The 14,179-nt window shown below is 44.8% G+C and overlaps 1 protein-coding gene across 2 annotated transcripts in view; it reads right to left on the minus strand.

Moving 5' to 3' along the window:
• The window catches only part of UBE3C (ubiquitin protein ligase E3C), a 140,429-nt gene that overhangs the window by 93,850 nt on the left and 32,400 nt on the right, over positions 1 to 14,179 (minus strand). For both annotated transcript variants that reach the window (XM_068235861.1, XM_068235862.1), the window contains exons 5-9: positions 13,175 to 13,315; positions 11,023 to 11,138; positions 8,225 to 8,382; positions 4,104 to 4,257; positions 665 to 885 (exon numbers count right to left, since the gene is read on the minus strand). In XM_068235861.1, the coding sequence (XP_068091962.1) occupies positions 665 to 885; positions 4,104 to 4,257; positions 8,225 to 8,382; positions 11,023 to 11,138; positions 13,175 to 13,315 (790 nt within the window). The remainder of the gene's footprint in view (positions 1 to 664; positions 886 to 4,103; positions 4,258 to 8,224; positions 8,383 to 11,022; positions 11,139 to 13,174; positions 13,316 to 14,179) is intronic.

Raw genomic sequence — 14,179 nt, forward strand, 5'->3', positions numbered from 1 at the left:
TTTATTTTTAGGTGTTACAATCTCCTTTAAAGGAAACAGGTTCAGTTATACTAATATACACATTGGTAGCAGCTGCCACAGGGAAGTGGCTACGATATTCATGGAGTCTGTTAAATGAGCTATGTACACACATTAGACTGCCAGTGCCCAAAACAATTGTCTACAACCTACAGTGTAGAGTGTACAGGCATCCCCATATTCTGATTCAGTCTGAAAGCTAGAAAATCTTTGACAGTCTATAACGGGATGCCTCCTGCTTATACTACCCCCGCCCCTCCTTCCATAGGACAGGACATGCTGTATGGCAGAGAACCAAGAGGCACATCTAAACAAATCAGTGGCTAACGAACATCTAAAGCGAACATCAAAGAGCTTAAGGTGGAGGCAGAGCAGAGAGTCAGAATAGCATGTTTCAGGCACTTGAGGAAGGGTCTGTAGCTGGAACAAAACACTGTTCCAGTCTAACTATGTTCTGCTCCAAAATCTGCACCAAATAAAAGGAATAACCTCAAAAGGTTAGGCCCTGGCCTATTTAGTCTTTGTCACATCTGATATTTTACGCACACCCATCTCATCTCCTACACAGCTTTGAACGGTGAGAGAGGTACAAGTTACGTTTTCCAGTTTTTCATTAGTCTACATAAAGTGAGAAAGTAACCCTTACACAGGTAGGTCTCTCCGACTGTTAACACAAAATAGAAGAGCCAGGGGGCGTGGACACTTTTGATTGGACTCTGCTGCTGTTCCTGTAGTAGTGCATTCAGAAAGAGCTCATATGGGAAAGCAGAGTGCAGGTCGGCCAGTGCTGGAATGATCAAATGGAAGATCTGATCGGTGTAAGGTGCAGCCAGAAACTCTCTGGTGAAGGCGGAGAAAACATGTTGCCTGGAAAACAACACAGTGGTATTACAAATGGAAATGGACATAACTGTCATTAAACATACTGGTGCAACAGGCAGTTGTGCATTAGGCTCCCTGCACACTGCAAATCAGTTTTCTGATTCCGATTTTCACTGAATACATTCAACAGAAAAACGGATCAAAAAAAGCAGCATGCAGTAACGATTAAAAATTTGAATCGGAATCAGAGGTAAAAAACGATTAAAAACCGGAATCGGAAATGCATGCAGTGTGCAAGAGGCCTTAGGCTGATCTCAATGATAAACAATAGATGAACTTTCATATTACAAGGCATACAAAGTCTCAAAGGTGGTTTTCCATCAATAATGCAACTACACTGACCTACTGATTTAGCAACTGCACACCTTTATTTACATTATTATTATTTAGTAATAATAATAAGCACTTCACAGGGTATAAAGTTATGTCACTAACTGTCCCTCAGAGGGGCTCACAAGCTAATCCCTATCATAGTCATATGTCCATTGTAGCCTAGGGGCAATTCAGGGGTAAGCCAAATAAAATATATGTATGCAATTTGGAGGTGAGAGGAAACCCAAACAGACACAGCGAGGACATACAAACCTAGCTGCGATTTAAATGGCTGCAAAGCAAGAGTGCTATCCAGTACGCCACTGTGCTGCCCATCCCACATGCATTATAAGTACAGGGTGCGACGACGATGCAACAATATACACTCTTCACAGGGAGTGCTCTGATGGCCAAAGATCCCTCCTTTAGGGCTCGTTCACACTAAGGGAGTTTTTGCCCTTTTTTCAAGCGCAGGTGATTTTCAAAATCGCCCTCAAAGCGCTTGTGTAATGATTCCCTATGAGAGAGTTCACATCTGAGCAGTTAGTTTCTGATCCGATCAGCAAAGCGCTGCCGGGCACTTTCCTACGTAGAGGAAGTCTCTTTTGGCTTCATCTACAGATATGCAACCTTTAGATTCAGCTTCGCTGGGTCTGTCATAAAATAAATGACTGCAGCCGATAGCATTTCCTAACTATGTTATAATGCTTTGCTTTTATTTGGGCCTAACAAAAAAATCACCAATCAAAATCTAGGACTTTACAAAGTAGATTAATCACCGACGTGTGTCCTGAAAATAGCTGTCCATGGACAGGGACACTGCTGGCAAAAAGGCAAATTAAATTAAGCACGATAATTCTCTTGACGAAATCCTCAGTGCCAAAAAGCTGCCAGGCTGGCGGCATGGACACCCACAGCGTTTGTCTCTTAATCTTCTCACCTAAAGTAATCAGTATAAATTGTGCAGCGCTTTAGAAGATGTAAAACACGAGGATTACTCATCATTTATAACTTTCAAGTCTGCATTAATGGAAGTTAAAGCCTAAGAAAATGCAAATACAGAACATTCTGGCCAGAAAAAGGTTATAAGCTGCCCATGCAATAAAAATAGGGAAGGATTTACCATGGTAATGGAACGAGTACCACACACACACTAAAAAGACAGTGTGGAGGACATTGGTGCTGGGAGAAAATGATCTTATTTTCTCACACAGGACACTACCTTTTCTCACACAGGACTGCCTTTTCTCACACAGGACACTGCCAAACGTCTGGTGCATACCCTGATTATTTCATGACTCGACTATTGCAATTCCTTACTAAGAAATAGTCTGAAGTATTTTTCGGTTTTCCAGTAGAGCAAGTGTCAAAAAAACTAGTTAAGTTATACATGCAAATGGGGCAGTCAAAAGAAAGTCAAAATTAGCCTGATCTGAATACTAAATAGAAGGCAAAACACTCTTATCTGACTTAGGAAACACTGCTGATAAGATTTTAGTTCTGCAAAATTCAAAGGGTCGTTTCTTCTGTTTGTTGCGCAAGTGACTGAAGCAGATTTTCCACCACTGTCATGGCTGCGGTTTAAAATTCAGTCATAAAAATTCAGATCTTAAACTGTAATTAAAAATATGAGACTGGCCGCGTTCCCCAACACGCGTGTGCACAAACACGGCCGCCTCCCTGCACACGTCCACCCAAGTCCGCCCGTGTGCCGCTCATGCGCGCTGGGCAAAACGTATGGACAAAGGGACACAGGAGGACGCAGAGACACAGGTGTTTTATTATATAGGATTCCAACTTCCAAGTACACCAGAAGAGAGAGGGATATGGATGATGCCATATTTATTTCCATTTAAACAATACTAGTTGCCTGGCAGTCCTGCTGATCTCTTTGGATGCAGTAGTGTCTGAATCACACACCTGAAACAAGCACATGGCTAATCCAGTCAGACTTCAGTCAGAAACACCTGATCTGCATGCTTGTTCAGGGCCTATGGCTAAAACTATTGAAGATAAAGGATCAGCAAGACAGCCAAGCCTGTGTATCGTTTAAAAGGAAATAAATATGTCAGCCTTCATACCCCTCTTTTGTGTGCTTTAAAGAGAAGTCTCGTTTTTTTTCATATAATCCTGTTGTACATGAATGTCCCACTAGATTCGCCGCATCCACGTTGCAGATAAATGATTTATTCCTGTGTAATAGACCAGCAAAGTTCCACGACTTTGCTGGTGGCAGATTATGCTGCCCTGGCTCGCTTCCTGGAGAGGCTGAGCTTTGAGCTGTAGCTCAGCCTCTCCTCAATCAATCTCCGCCTCTTCCCCGCCCCTCTCAGTGAAGGAAGACAGAGGGGCGGGGGAGAGGCGGCGATCAGCGGGGATTGACTGTGGAGGAGGCAGAGCTACAGCTCAGAGCTCTGCCCCTCCAGGAAATAAAGCCCTGTGTTAGCCCGGGATGTTTGCAGGGCTGTTACACAGGAATAAATCATTCATCTGCCGCAGGGATGCCACAAATCTAGTGGGAAATTCATGTACAACAGGATTATATGAAAAAACAAGGTAAAAAACTAGACTTCAGAGTATCTTTAAGTAGTAAAAAATAAACCTTGTTGGTCATGGTTTGGCTGCCACGTCAATGTCTTTTGTTGCTATGAGAGTTTCTCGTCTTTTTGCTTTACTGCTTCATAAAACTGTGCCTTACCAATCCTAAAACTGCAGGGTACCTTTCTACAAGAGGTCAGTTTTACTAAAGACACCCTGGCTAAGCCTATTCACAAAGTGCATAAGTCTAGGTCTATACTGGTGATGGAACAATTTGTGCATATATTCCAGCAAGGTTTATTACAATGTACAGTAATATGCTGTATATATACACAGTCAGTCTTCATTCTTACCTGGCACCACTTGAGCAGGAGCTGTAAGTAAAGTGCAATGGTTTCAATACATTTTCTAATAGAATCTTTGCAATAGGAACTCTAGAGACATCTGAATATTCAACGCTGGATGGAAGCTTATTGTTAATTAACAAGTAGAGCGATCTATAGTATCCTGGAATAAAAAAAAAAGAAAGCAGGACAGAAAAGGTAAATACATATGAAGACATAATAGTTAAATACAATTTCAACCACACACGCGGGATGAACTGCGAAGTGGAAGGGACTGCAGGAAAGGAGGGACAGATGGAGCATGGGGGATTGGAGCAATCAAGGTTTTGATTCAATAAGTTGGAATTATGGCCCCATCACAAATATACACAGCAGGTGCTTTTCGCGGGTAGCACCTGACTTGGATGTCACTATATATAGCACTAGTGCTAAAGTGCTCATGGGTAATTCAGGATTCCGACCCAGAATGACTTTACCCTCCGAGTTGCTAAGTTGCTAAGACTCAGAGGGGAAATAGTATTTCACGCCCCTTCGAGCGGCAGCAGGGTGAGCTGTCATTTGCTCACCCTGCGCCCAACTCACCGGTGGCGTACATAGACGTGTGCCATTGATTGCTGGCAATCAGAAAAACACTGTAAAGCTCTCCAGAAGCGCCTCAGTGTAAATTAGCCCTTATAGAGTTGCTCATCTCCTGTCCAGAAATTTCACTATAGTTCTGCTGAAAAGTGGAATTATAGTCTGGCATAATATACACAATAAATTCCTATTTCCCTAATCTGCATTATCCATATATTTATCCTATGTGTTTCTGTCCCAAAGTAATGTATTCTGTGTAAACACTTCAAGTCTCCCCCAAACCCCCACATCCCTATTCAGCAGTGTTGGGAGTGGTCAATGCATGGGTAGGTTACAATCCAGTTCATTTAAAAAAAGGTATTCAATGAGGGAAGTTTACTCTCCTCTCCATTTACCGTATATACTCGCAAGCAAGCCGACCCGCATGTAAGCCGACCCCCCCACTTTTACCCCAAAAAACAGGGAAAAATGATTGACCCTCATGTAAGCCGGGGGTAGGAAACGCTGGCCGCGTGATCCCCCCAGTATGTCCCAGTATAGCTAGTATAGTGCCCAGTATAGGTAGGTAGTGCTCAGTATAGCAAGTAAAATGCCCCAGTATAGCTAGTATAGTGCTCAGTATAGCTAGTATAGTGCTCAGTATAGCTAGTATAGTGCTCAGTATAGCTAGTATAGTGCTCATTATAGCTAGTATAGTGCTCAGTATAGCTAGTATAGTGCTCAGTATAGCTAGTATAGTGCTCATTATAGCTAGTGAAGTGCCCCAGTTTAGCTAGTATAGTGCTCAGTATAGGTAGGTAGTGCTCAGTATAGCTAGTAAAATGCCCCAGTATAGCTAGTATAGTGCTCAGTATAGCTAGTATAGTGCTCAGTATAGCTAGTATAGTGCTCAGTATAGTGCTCAGTATAGCTAGTATAGTGCTCAGTATAGCTAGTGAAGTGCCCCAGTTTAGCTAGTATAGTGCTCAGTATAGTGCCCCATTATAGCTAGTATAGTGCCCCATTATAGCTAGTATAGTGCCCCCATTATAGCTAGTATAGTGCCCCAGTATAGCTAGTATAGTGCCCCCAGTATAGCTAGTATAGTGCCCCCAGTATAGCTAGTATAGTGCCCCATTATAGCTAGTATAGTGCCCCATTATAGCTAGTATAGTGCCCCCAGTATAGCTAGTATAGTGCTCAGTATAGTGCCCCATTATAGCTAGTATAGTGCCCCATTATAGCTAGTATAGTGCCCCATTATAGCTAGTATAGTGCCCCATTATAGCTAGTATAGTGCCCCCAGTATAGCTAGTATAGTGCCCCCAGTATAGCTAGTATAGTGCCCCCAGTATAGCTAGTATAGTGCCCCCAGTATAGCTAGTATAGTGCCCCCAGTATAGCTAGTATAGTGCCCCCAGTATAGCTAGTATAGTGCCCCCAGTATAGCTAGTATAGTGCCCCATTATAGCTAGTATAGTGCCCCATTATAGCTAGTATAGTGCCCCCAGTATAGCTAGTATAGTGCTCAGTATAGTGCCCCATTATAGCTAGTATAGTGCCCCATTATAGCTAGTATAGTGCCCCATTATAGCTAGTATAGTGCCCCATTATAGCTAGTATAGTGCCCCCAGTATAGCTAGTATAGTGCCCCCAGTATAGCTAGTATAGTGCCCCCAGTATAGCTAGTATAGTGCCCCCAGTATAGCTAGTATAGTGCCCCCAGTATAGCTAGTATAGTGCCCCCAGTATAGCTAGTATAGTGCCCCATTATAGCTAGTATAGTGCCCCCAGTATAGCTAGTATAGTGCCCCCAGTATAGCTAGTATAGTGCCCCCAGTATAGCTAGTATAGTGCTCAGTATAGTGCCCCATTATAGCTAGTATAGTGCCCCATTATAGCTAGTATAGTGCCCCCAGTACAGCTAGTATAGTGCCCCCAGTATAGCTAGTATAGTGCCCCCAGTATAGCTAGTATAGTGCCCCATTATAGCTAGTATAGTGCCCCATTATAGCTAGTATAGTGCCCCATTATAGCTAGTATAGTGCCCCATTATAGCTAGCATAGTGCCCCAGTGTGGGTGGGTAGGTGCTGCTGTCCCTCCCCGCCCCCCCCCCCGCGGCTGCTGCTGCTATTACCTTAGGCGGCGCCGCTTCCTCTATCCCCGTCCTCCTCCGGTAAGTTCGGTAACTCATTCACAGCAGCGCGCCTCTCGCTGCTGTGATGACGAGGAAACCATAGAGGGTGGCTTCCTGTAGCGCGATGCCGTTACTATGGGAACCTCTCTATGGTTTCCTGCGTCATCACAGCAGCGGGGGGCGCGCTGCTGTGAATGAGTTACCGGAGGAGGACGGGGATAGAGGCAGCGGCGCCGCCTAAGGTAATAGCAGCGGTGGCCGCGGGGGGAGCGGGGAGGGACAGCACCTATCCACCCACCCATGACTCGCAAGCAAGCTGACCCCCAACTTTTGGCCCACTTTTGGGGGGTCAAAAATTCGGCTTGCTTGCGAGTATATACGGTAATCAATGCAGCTTACACACAAACTCTCTGTATGTTTGCTTTCAGCCTCTTTCGGACGGGAGGCTGAACTGTACGCTTAAAGAAAAGCTTTACTGTATAAATCTTACATAAATAAATGTACCAGCCTGTGTGTTGTCTTCTCCTAGCCCCCCTTGTGCCATTTTCGACGCTCTCCGCTGCTTTCTTGGTGATAAAATCACTGTTTTATTCATCGTTTTTGTAAACAATGAAGATGGACGCCAAACAGGAAATACATCATCAAAGCAGGTGCCTGTTTGCAGTGGCTCCTCTCAAGCCTGACTTGACTGCTGGAATGTTACTCCCAGTATTGCCTTAGCTGCTTGTCTGGGCTTTGAACTGATCTTTCTGCACTCACAGCTGTTCACAAGGTCACAGCTCCATGAGCCTCAGACAGGCTGGCTGTGAGCAGAGACCTTGTCTGTGACTCACACACAGCACACAGGAGAGCCTGCAGGGGGTGTGGAGGAGGCATGCATAAATTCTCCCTATCACAGCAGAGGCAGCACATTCCTCCCTGGGTAAACAAAGCTTGACAAAGAAAAGAAGATTAGATATAATACAGAGACAGTGCAACTAGAAAAGGTTGCAGTAATCCAGACCACATTAGAACAGGTATAGGAACTTCTAGGATAGAAGAAATAAGGCTGAAAATTTTGTACAGAGTCTCTTTAATGTGCAGTTCAGTCTCCCAGCTGCCGTCTACTAGCGCCATTCCAATGCAGCCGAATGGCAGCGGTTACAACATGCATGTCAAGTGCTCACACACAGTGGTGTTAACAGGCAGTAGATAACTGCAACTTGTAGGGTCTGAGCATGGCCGTGACTCTATAGGGTGCTCACCTGTCTAGGGCCGTTACCGAGCGCTAGAAAGCGTCTGACTGCTGCAGCAGAGCAGCTGAAGCTGCCCGTCTGAAAGAGACCTTAGTCTTATCTCCCACAATTAGTGATCAAAGCATAATCAGAGATCAATCAAACATTCAGCTTTCTTTTTTTCGTGCTCTTTTCTTGCCATAATCCTATAACATATACTCACCTTTTTGAATCATGTAGTGCAAAATTTGTTCAACTAATGAAGAAACACTTGTAGCATCTTGTAGAACAGGCAGGTAAGTATTCTCTGCAGAAAAGACTTCCACCATTCTCATAGGCAGTGCAACATTGAGGCTGTCATCATCACAATGCTGTAGTAACCTACACAACATTAACACAAAGCACACGCTTCAAGAACAATTCAACTCTAAAAACCATAAACTTCCCTGGCTGTATGGAGGAGCAGGACTCTTCCAGGGTAAATAGCTGAAAGCGGTATGGATGAGTCAGGATCGTCTATTAGATCTAAAACAGGGTCCAATTTTTCCCATGTATTTTCGCATTAAAATTTGTGTTCATATGCAAATTTTCGCATTCTCTACAAAGCTGCATGTGAAAATTCATACAAGAACGTGAATTTTAATCCCCAAAAAAAAACACATGCAAGAAAAAAAATAAATAAGAAAAAAAATAAATAAGAAAAAAAAAAAAAAAAGCACGTTTTCTGCCAAAAATCTGAAGAGTGGGGAAGTTGTGACCATGCAGAAAGAGAAAAATTAAAATTGCTTTTTTTTAACATGATTTTGCACTTGAAAACTTTTATAATACTCAAAATTTACACTAGACCCTTGCTTGACACATTTTAGTAAGCTAAAGGCAAAAATGTCATGAAAATTATTTGAACAAATTTTTTTGCACAGAATTCCAGCAGGAATTGAATGCCAGGGGAATTAAAGTCAAACTTCACTTTTGGTGTGTGCAGGCTATATAGGACATGCACAGTAAGATGCAAACTGAAAATGGAAAGATAACTTAAAGGGTACCTGAGATTTGGGGGGGGGGGGGGGGGAGGCTTTATACATACCACCCCCCTTCAGGCTGATCAATCCATTGTTGACCTCCTCTGTCTGGATCCTCCACTAGGAGGCCCGGTAATTTTGCAAGTTGCCGCATGTGTAGTCTAGCCACATGCGCTCCCATGACCGGGATCGTTCTGCTCCTGCGCAGTAGTAATGCACAGGCACAGAACTCTACCAACTGAAGCGAGATGGGGTACACACGCACGGCCGAACAGCGCATGCGTAGTACACCGCGACTTGCGAAGTTACCAGGCTGCCTACCAGAGGATCCTGGTGCGGGAGGACGACGGCGATGGACCGGTCAGCCTGAAGGGGGCCAGAGAAAGCCCCAGGTATGTATAAAAAACATCTTTTGAACTCATTTCAGGTTTACTTTAAGTACAGTATACTTAGGCAGGGGTCACACTTGAGTCTGGGGAAAAGATGAATCTGTACTGTTGACAACAGCCAGCTGAAGGCAGCTGACTGTCGGCAACAGGGAACAGCACACGATGTGCAAAAAAAGAAAAAAGCAGTAGTGCCAGTATTTTTTTTCCCATTGTGGGAAAACACACATTGCTCCCACTGCACTGCAATTGTGCAATGGAAAGCATTATGTATTTGCGTGCTTTTTTTGCAATGTGAAAAATGCACACGATTTAAGGCAAGTGTTACCTCGGCCTAAATTAGAAAATGACCTGCATGACATTGCAATATTTTGCCAACGATGGACTTTCACTCTAAAGGTGCGTACACACGTCAGATAAAAGTCTTTGGAAAATGAAAGATCACAGACCAATTTTACCCCCTTTCATGTAGTATGAGAGCCATACTCTACACAGTCTATTCTATGGAGCTGAACTTCCCATCAGATAAAAATCTTTGCAAGATGCTGCACACAAAGACCGCTGTACACATGCAACAGATCAGTATCTGCAAAAGATCTGTTCCTGCAAAAGATCCATTCATAGTCGATGATATCTGCAGATCTCATACACACCTGGTTTAACAGACAATTATCTGTAGATCAGATCCACCAGGTTGGATCTTCAGACCGGCAGATAATTGTCTGATCTGCAGATGAATGTCCATTAACCTCCTTGGCGGTTAATTTTTTTTTCAAATTGGCAAAACAATCATTTTTTTTTATTTATTTTTTTGGTTTCATGTAAAGCTACCAGAGTGGTAGCTACATGAAACACCACTAGAGGGCGCATGTGGCCCTCTAGTGCGATCGTCGCCGGCATCAATGGCAAACAGGGGAGCGCGTATATAACGCGTTCCCGTTTGGCTTTTCCTGTCGCCATGGCGACGATCGGCATGACGTCATGGACGTCAGCCGACCTCGATCCAGCCCATAGCGCTGCCCGGAACTCATTGGCCCGGGCACCGCAGGGCTCTGGCGGGGGGGGGCCCTCTTCTGCCGCTGCGTGCGGGCGATCGCCGCAGAGCGGCTGCGATCGAGCTGTGCGCGTGGCTAGCAAAGTGCTAGCTGCGCGCACAGCACTTTACATGACGAAAATCGCCCCACCAGGGGCTGAGATAGCTCCCTGCGCGGCATAGCCCGAGCTCAGCTCGGGCTTACCGCCAGGGAGGTTAAACAAGGTGTGTATGGGATCTGCAGATATCATCGACTATGAATGCATTTTGCAGGAATGGACCTTTTGCAGGAACAGATCTTTTGCAGATACTGATCTGTTGCGTGTTTACAGCATCTTTGTGTGCAGCATCTTGCAAAGATTTTTATCTGATGGGGAGTTCAGCTCCATAGAATAGACTGTGTAGAGTATGGCTCTCATACTACATGAAAGGGGGTAAAATTGGTCTGTGATCTTTCATTTTTCCAAAGACTTTTATCTGACGTGTGTACACACCTTAAGTACTGTCAGCACATTTGAGATGTCCTCTACCAGCCAGGATTCTTCAGATCTGCCCACAGAATACTCAACAGTGAAGTACCTACCTGCAACATAAACCCAGGAGCCTCTTGATTTGATACAGACAAGTAAGTGTGTCTGGTCCTGTCAGTTGTCTGACAAACAGGGAGTTGTGCTTTATCAGGTTCTGACAGATCCAGATCTGCAAGAGAAAAAAAAAAACAATGCAAATCCATAATAATATTCAGATTTTTAAGCAAATCTGCTACTTTCTTCACCAAAAAAAAGTAGGATCTGCACTGCAGAGTAGGTTTAGTAAAATAAGAGGCATATTGATAGCAATTACTGTAGTATCTCAAGCTCCTGCCAAGAAACTGATAGTGCTTTTTGAGAAAAGTCCTGCCTCCTCCCCTTTAAAAATGTTCACAGGCTGAAAATTAGCAGATCTCGTGGCTCTTGTGAGAATCAGCCAGAAAGAGGACTCTCCCACTAAAAAGATTGGTGTGTCTATGGTCCCCTCTGGCGCAAGATGCCGACTGCATGAGCAGCTCTCAGAGTCGCGCTGTCGTCATCTGGACTGTACTGCGCAGGCGCAGTAGTTCTGCGTCTGCCCAGAACAGTCCGGATGACGTCAGTGCGACTCAATGAGCCACAGTAGAACGCAAGATGGAGGAAGATGCCGAACTGGCGAGGTTGGCATCTGCACCGGAGGAGACCGGGAGCAAACGGAGCTGCAGCAAGGGCACAGGACAGCTGCCAGGGGCTGGAGGGAGACAGAGGTAAGTGGAATTATTTTTTTGTTCCTAGGACCTTCCTTTTAAAGGACATTTGAAGTGACAGTAATATGGAGGATGCCATATTTCCTTCCTTTTTATCAGATCTCGTCAGATCTGATAATAATGTCAGGAACACCTGATATGCTACATGCTTGTTCAGGAGCTATGACTAAAATTATTAGAGGCAGAGGCTCAGCAGGATAGCCCTGCAACTGGTATTGCTCAAAAGGAAATAAATATGACAGCCTCCATATCCCTTTCGTTACAGCTGTCCTTTAAATGGAACTTGAAGTAAGAGGGATATGGAGGCTACCATATTTGTTTCCTTTTAAAATAAGGTACATTGTCTGGCTGTCCTGTTGATCCTCTGCCTCTAATAGTTTTAGACATAGACCCTAAACAAGCATGCAGATCAGAGGATTCTGACACAAATCTGACTCAATTAGCTACATGCTTGTTTTAGGAGTGCGATTCAGACACTACTAATGCATCCAAAGATATCAGCAACACTGCAAGGCAACTGGTATTGTTTAAAAGGAAATAATTATTGCAGTCTCCATATACCTCTCGCTTCAGGTTCCTTTAAAAAAGGGAAGGTTCAGGGACTAACAAAAAATAAAATAAAAATCCATATCCACTTACCTGGGGCTTCCTCCAGCCCGTGGCAGGCAGGAGGTGCCCTCAGCGCCGCTCCACAGGCTCCCGGTGGTCTCCGGTGGCCGACGGGCTTCTTTTGCTCTCCATTGTGCGTTTCACGCCGGCGCGCTGACGTCATTGGACGTCCTCCGGGCTGTACTGTGCAGGCTCAGAACTACTGAGCCTGCGCAGTACAGTCCGGAGGACGTCCGATGAAGTCAGCGCGCCGGCGTGAAACGCACAATGGAGTGCAGAAGAAGCCCGACCTGGCCAGGTCGGGTCAGCCACCGGGAGCCTGCAGATGGGAGCCGAGGGCACCTCCTGCCTGCCACGGGCTGGAGGAAGCCCCAGGTAAGTGGATATGGATTATTTTTATTTTTTTTTAGTCCCTGAACCTTCCCTTTAACCTCCTGAGTGTTACGGCTCTCAGGAGGGTATGCAGCCGAGAGTTTTTTAAGAGTGCATAGCTGTAATAGCTTCAGCTAGCACTAGGCTAGCTAGTAGTGGTGGCCGGCATCCCCCCATTACTTTTGATCCCCCCTGATCGCCGCAAAATACATTACCCAGCCTGGATCCAGCAATCAGCGCAGCCTACCCGGACTCTTCTCTATGGGGAGGATCGAACGTCGGCGACGTCAGGACGTCATGCGCAGACCCGTTACTCCCCATAGAGAGGACCGGAGATGTGCAAAGAGGCTGCGCGATCGCTGGATCCATACAGACAGAAGTATGGGTCTAGCATTGCACAATGTGTATTCAGCAACAGATGGAATCATGCAGAGGTTGGTTAGCCAATGGCATAGAGCTGACAAACGATGACTCTTACCAAACGCTTTGAGTCTTCATTTTGCCGATAAAAGAAAAGCAGCTTCCGCACTAGTAGTGTCAGGGTACGTCCATCTATAAGGTTTCCACTGGAGTATACCGAATTAACGCAGTAATCAAACTCACTTCTTTGGATGGAGTACTAAAAGGGAAAGAAAGCAATCCATTAACACAGAGTATAAATGAAGGAGCAAGTTGCTTGTACTTTATTCACCTACTATTCTATTATATCAAAGGGACTTTATAGTGAATTTAAGTATACAGTATAACTGAACTATCCTGAAAGAGAAAATGTCCTTCTTTCTAGTCCAGCCCACTGATAACCAAATTGAAATACGATCATATAATGGTGAGATCTACAGCTCTGCACAGTTTCTCTAATTACTCCCTCCTCACTAGGCATGCTGTCCGCTCTCTGTGGGTAGAGACAAGACAGTAGTTTTGTGTGTTGAGTGTTGTACAGAGCAAGCCTGAAAAGGACAGAGGACTGCACAGAGGAGGACAGACAGCATGAATCATCAAGTTCAGAAGTGAGGGGGTCCAGAACAGAGGTTGGGCTGTGCTGCACATCTAACCACGCCATGGTTCAATTTTGAATCAGGAAGAAAAAAAACCTTTTACATGATGAGAAACAGCAACAGTATTTTTGGTAAACACAGTATTGGGATAATATTGTTCTCATATATTTGGATCAATTTATATATTTGGATTCATTTTCATTTTGAAGTGAAAACAGGCCCTTAAAGGAGTTATCAGGCAATGTGTGAGATGTAAAACATGCATGCCTGCATGTAACTAACCTTTTTTGTAGGTGAATCGCGCCCTCCGTTCCCCAGAGTAATGTAGCTATTGAGCTTGGTAAGCTCCGGTCGGGGACCCGACCCTGAGGTCGGGCTCCTCAGCGACCCAGAACTTGATTGTAAAAGCAGGCGCAGTATTCTTACTCTCACGTATGGGATGCTTGCGCAGGGAGCTTTCAAAGCCTACATCCGTACGTTCACATACG

Source organism: Hyperolius riggenbachi, chromosome 5 (genome assembly GCF_040937935.1).
Source record: "Hyperolius riggenbachi isolate aHypRig1 chromosome 5, aHypRig1.pri, whole genome shotgun sequence".
NCBI lineage: Eukaryota > Metazoa > Chordata > Amphibia > Anura > Hyperoliidae > Hyperolius > Hyperolius riggenbachi.